This window comes from Oncorhynchus mykiss, chromosome 29, assembly GCF_057628025.1.
Source record: "Oncorhynchus mykiss isolate SJ-2025 chromosome 29, ASM5762802v1, whole genome shotgun sequence".
NCBI lineage: Eukaryota > Metazoa > Chordata > Actinopteri > Salmoniformes > Salmonidae > Oncorhynchus > Oncorhynchus mykiss.
In genome coordinates, this window is record NC_143050.1 from 16,539,261 (window position 1) to 16,544,884 (window position 5,624).

At 41.1% G+C, this 5,624-nt stretch overlaps 1 protein-coding gene across 1 annotated transcript; it reads left to right on the forward strand.

Moving 5' to 3' along the window:
* The first annotated feature begins 629 nt into the window (after positions 1–629).
* tmem45b (transmembrane protein 45B) lies at positions 630–5,617 on the forward strand. The gene is made up of 6 exons (XM_021591314.3): positions 630–787; positions 1,955–2,157; positions 2,267–2,479; positions 2,680–2,864; positions 2,979–3,121; positions 3,428–5,617. The coding sequence occupies exons 2-6, from the start codon at positions 1,968–1,970 to the stop codon at positions 3,528–3,530; spliced, it is 834 nt and encodes a 277-aa protein (XP_021446989.1). The 5' UTR covers positions 630–787; positions 1,955–1,967; the 3' UTR covers positions 3,531–5,617.
* The last annotated feature ends 7 nt before the right edge of the window (positions 5,618–5,624 follow it).

Here is a 5,624-nt window from a genome sequence, read left to right on the forward strand (position 1 = left end):
ACATTAAACACTATTATCAAAGACAGAAGGGGTAACCCAGACATATCACAGGGGCTGTAAAGCTGAAGCACCCGTTTGAACTATCTTGGGTTAGTTATAAAGTATTTGCTATTATTGCACACAGAGCTAGTCTATGCTACTTATTTTGTGACCTGTTAAGCAAATGTTTACTCCTTAACTTATTTATGCTTGCCATAACAAAGGGGTCGAATACTTGACTTAAGACATTTCAGCTTTTCATAATTAATTGGTACAATTTTTGAAAATGGGGTAGGGGGTATTGTGTGTAGGCCAGTGACCAAAAAAATCTCAATTTAAACCATTTTAAAATCAGGCTGTAACACAACAAAATGTGGGGGGAAAAATCAAGGGGTGTGACTACTTTCTGAAGGCTCTGTATATTACTAGATCAAACTGTTTGCATATGGAACCGGTATTTATTAGCCTATTGAAGTAGGCATAAACACTGCAGGTGTCTCACATAATTCCATTGATGCACTAGAATGATCAACAAAAAATACATTAATTTAATAAATAGATCATTAAAATAAGCATACCATGTGTTTCCATTTGTAATTAGAACCCTGGGGGCTGTGCTCATTGGTCGCAGTCAAGTCATGCAGAGCAAGCAAGAGCAGCGTCACATGATGCTTTCAATACAGGTAGACGAGCAGGTGTGCACAGTGTGCGGACAGGTAGGCTACTGTTATTGCAATTCATCACAACTAACAGGATTCACTGATTTGAGAGGGAGCAGTCGTCCAGCTGCTCTGTAACAATAAACAAGGTATGCACATTTGAAACTTTCTCTGGATTGTTATGGTTGTTTTGTATACAGTTTATTAATAGTGGAGAAAAACAGTGTTCTTTCATGATTGATGAGTAAGGGTATAAAGTCTCTGGTGTTAATCCGGTAACAGCCCATATGTCAACAAGTCTGACGGCTTAATTTATAGGACCAGACAGAAAAGGAGAAATACTCAAATGAAACTCAAAATCAACCATTCTTAGTTTTAATTGTGATGAGAACAGAAAATAAGGCAATATTTTATGCAATGTTGAAAGCGAATGCAAGGCGAACAGTCGAGAAAAACTTGTCTGACAGATAGCTTACCACTCCTCTTTTTTAGATCACACACACACACACACACACACACACACACACACACACACACACACACACACACACACACACACACACACACACACACACACACACACACACACTCTGTCGAAACTAAAATAAACAGTAACCAACCAAAAGTATACAATACATTACACCAACAACCAAAAAATAAAAGGATGGAACTCCAGCTTACTGTGATGCCTAATAAGTAAGAGACATCCCACCAGCATGACTTAAAGGACATCACCCGCACAACCACAGTACAGACAACATAGAAACATTGACCTATTATAAACAGCACATACATATTCAACTCAGTACAGCCTTTTTATTAAAGGTAAAATTTGCTATGATCACACAAGTGCTTTTTTTTGGGTCAATTATCTGACATGACTGGAAACTACACATTTTCTTGCTTTGGTCTCTCTCTTTACTATGCACCTCTAGGTTCTCTCTAACCATCTAGCTCTCTTTCGGACTGCACAAATGGATTTGCATTTTCATTTGCTAGACAAATGTCTTTAGGACTGGTATCTATCTCCCGGATACATGGGAGTCATTGCCAGGACTCACTGCGTGTTCTAAATTGACCTCAAGATAAAAAAACAAATATACTTTAATTCTTGATGACTGAATAAGCCTAGTACAAAATCATTTCCATCTGCATCGTTTAGCTCATACGCACCTTTTTTGGATATTTTATTAAAGTTGTGAAAATTGTAAAGTTGCTCAAACAATTACTCTCTGTGGTACTTTCTATTATCACAAAACAACTTGTTTATGATTTGTTTCTCATTTAATGTATCATTCATATTTCAAATTTTTCAGTTTTGACAGGAGGATGGCCAATTTCAAGGGACATGCCCTTCCCGGCAGCTGCTTTCTGCTGTTAGGCCTGTGTTGGTCAGTGATGTACCCTCTCCGACACTGCTGGAGGAGGCGTCAGCCTAAAGGAAGACAAAAACTGCCCCTGTTCTTTAACAGAATCGACTTAATCGAGGGGGCACTCATTATTTTCTTAGCCTTTGTGGGTGAGTGTCTTCCTTGGTGAATTTATTTGTACCACTCTCTCTTTCAGGATTTTACACTATGGAATCTCTCAACCACTTTTGACCGGGATGTTGTTCTGTCATTCTGTAGGCATCATGGCAGAGCAGTTTGTGCCAGATGGGCCCCATGGCCACCTGTACCTCAGAGAGACTAAGTCCTGGGTGAAGCTGATGAACTGGCAGCACAGCACAATGTACTTCTTCTTCGGCATCTGGGGAATTGTTAAAGTCCTCAGTATGTCACCGCTTCCAGTCCCACTTGGTCTTGACCGTCTTGCTCTCTCTCTGGCTTTCTTCATTGAAGGTACAGTGTCAAAAAGGTTGATTGTACATCTCTAGTCATTAGCAGACTTGAGGCGTATTTTAATTTGCAGGTATTCTTACCATCAGGATAATTGTTATAGTTATTACAAATAACATTTCCCTGCTGTTTGAACTGTAGACACTGACTAGATGTTATCGTCATGTTGTGTTAATATTCCAGGATGTTCCATTCCCCTCCAGGGTTTCTGTTTTACTTCCATGTGCACATGCGCCCTCCTCTGGATACCCACATCCACTCCCTGCTGTTTGTGGCAGTGTTTGGTGTGGCGGCCAGCACCCTGTTGGAGGTGTTCATGCGAGATAACATCCTACTGGAGCTGCTCAGGGTGAGCCTAACCATCCTGCAAGGCTCCTGGTTCTTTCAGGTAATACAGTAGCAAACCACCACCAAAAAAAACACTTTCATTTTCAAACGAGTCGATCTCATGAATCACACTCTCACAGAGAACAACTGAGCAAATATGTGTTTGTTCTTTCAGATTGGATTCGTGCTGTTCCCATTAAACGGAGTACAGTGGGATCTGAAGGCACACGATAACACCATGTTCGTCACCATGTGCTTCTGCTGGCATCTAGCTGTGGCCCTGCTGATCGTTGGCATCAACTACTGGATGGGCTGGTGGTGAGCATCTTCCTTTATCCGCATTTCACCCATATGCTTTTATACCGTCTCCAAATAGGTCAGTTAACTTTATCCCTACTAGCACTGATTTGCTGACAGCTACGTTAAGGAAAAATGTGTTTACTATGACTGAGATGTGGTTATCCCACCTAGCTATCTTAAGATGAATGCTAAATGACTAAAATGTAAATGTCAGTTTAACTTGAATGAAATAAACTAAGTCATTACAATAATACAGCTTGGGTAAATTCACTGCCAGTATGAGCCAACTTCCACCTATGGCTTCTTCTTCTCTGGTCCTAACAGCTGTGTACAAAGATGTGCAGGGAAGGGAGGTGACATAGAGATCGGGATGAGAAAGACATTCAGCTCCCAGAAGGCTCTGCTACAGGATTCCGATGAAGAGTAAGCAGATGGATCATGAAGTGTAACACAGGAGGTTGGTGACTGGGGAGGACGGGTTAGTGGTAATGGTTGGAGCGGAATAGTATCAAATACACTACATCAACACACATGGAAGTGTTTGATGCCATTCCATTAGCTACGTTCCAGCCATTATTGAGCCGTCCTCCCCTCACCAGCTTCCACTGGTGTGTTCAGTAGTAGATCACTGTTATTGTTTTCTCCCCAATAGTTTTTTTTTGTCTGAAGTTTGGTTAACAGTTTTTTCCTGTTTGTATCAGTGCTAGCGTGTGTATTTTTTATTTTGAGTGATGATTTTCAATGAAATAATGAGGTGCAATAGCTGAGTTCAGATTAAGGCCAAATTAATTGCAAATAAAATTTACAAATGCATGTAATTCAAAGTATAAAAGCTCATTTATGATTGTCAAGATAAGTGAAATGTACTAGCATTCTTTTGAGGTTTCTTTCCTGAAGTGAAACATTAACACCGGACATTGTTACCTGACAGGGTTTCCTCTCCTCTTAAGACAGTTTAAACATTTGCTCATCCCGCCTGTGGCTATGGAGCAACGTACTTCCTTCCATCCTGGAAAAAACAGAATGTCTAATCGATTACCAAAGATAATACACTGAACAAAAATAGAAACAAAACATGTAAAGTGTTGATCCTGTTTCCAATCTGAATGTGTGGTATATCAAGAAGCTGATTAAACAGCATGATCATTATACAGGTGCACCTTCTGCTGGGGACAATAAAAGGCCACTTTAAAATGTGCAGTTTTGTCACACAACACAATGCCACAGATGTCTCATGTTTTGAGGCAAGGTGCAATTGGCATTCTAACTGCAGGATTGTCCAACAGAGCTGTCGCCAGATAATTTAATTTTAATTTCTCTACCAGAATCCGCCTCCAAAGTCATTTTAGAGAATTTGTCAGTACGTCCAACTGGCCTCACAGACCACGTGCATGGAGTCGCGTGGGCGAGCGGTTTGCTGATGTCAACCTTGTTAACAGAGTGCTCCATGGTGGTGGTGGGGTTATGGTATGGGCAGGCATAAGCTATTGACAACAAACACATTTGTATTTTATCGATGGCAATCTGAATGCAGAGATACCGTGATGAGATCCTGAGGCCCATTGTCGTGTCATTCATCCGCAACCATCACCTCATGTTTCAGCATGATAATGCACGGCCCCATGTCACAAGGATTTGTACACAGTTCCTGGAAGCTGAAAATATCCCAGTTCCTCCTTGGCCTGAATACTCACCAGATGCTCTGGATCGACATGTATGACAGCGTGTTCCAGTTGCCACCAATATCCAGCAACTTTGTGCAGCCATTTTTCTTATTTATTTAACTAGGCATTGAAGAGGAGTGGGAGGAATATTCCACAAGCCCCAATCAACAGCCTGATCAACTAAGGAGAACATTACCTGCCCCAATTCATAGTGCCAACTGTAAAGTTTGGTGGAGGAGGAATAATGGTCTGGGGCTGTTTTTCATGGTTCTTGTGGCAACAGTTTGGTGAAGTCACTTTCCTGTTTCAGCATGACAATGCTGCCGTGCACAAAGTGAGATCCATACAGAAATGGTTTGTCGAGATTGGTTTGGAAGAACCTGACTGGCCTGCACAGAGCACTGACCTTAACCCCATCGAACACCTTTGGGATAAATTGGAACACCGACTGCGAGCCAGGCCTAATCGCCCAACATCAGTGCCAGACCTCACTAATGCTCTTGTGGCTGAATGGAAGTCCCCTCAGCAATGTTCCAACATCTAGTGGAAAGCCTTCCCAGAAGAGTGGAGGCTGTTAAAGGGGGGACCAACTCCATATTAATGCCCATGATTTTGGAATGAGGCGTTCGACGAGCAGATGTCCACATACACTACATGACCAAAGGTGTCTGTGACCAACAGTATTCCCAGTCATGTGAAATACATAGATTAGGGATAATTAATTTATTTCAGGTGACTGATTTCCTTATATGAACTGTAACTCTGTAAAATCTTAGACATTTTTGCATGTTGCATTTATATTTTTCTTCAGTATATATTTTCAATAAATCGAAGAAAAAAAAAACCCAAATCATTCA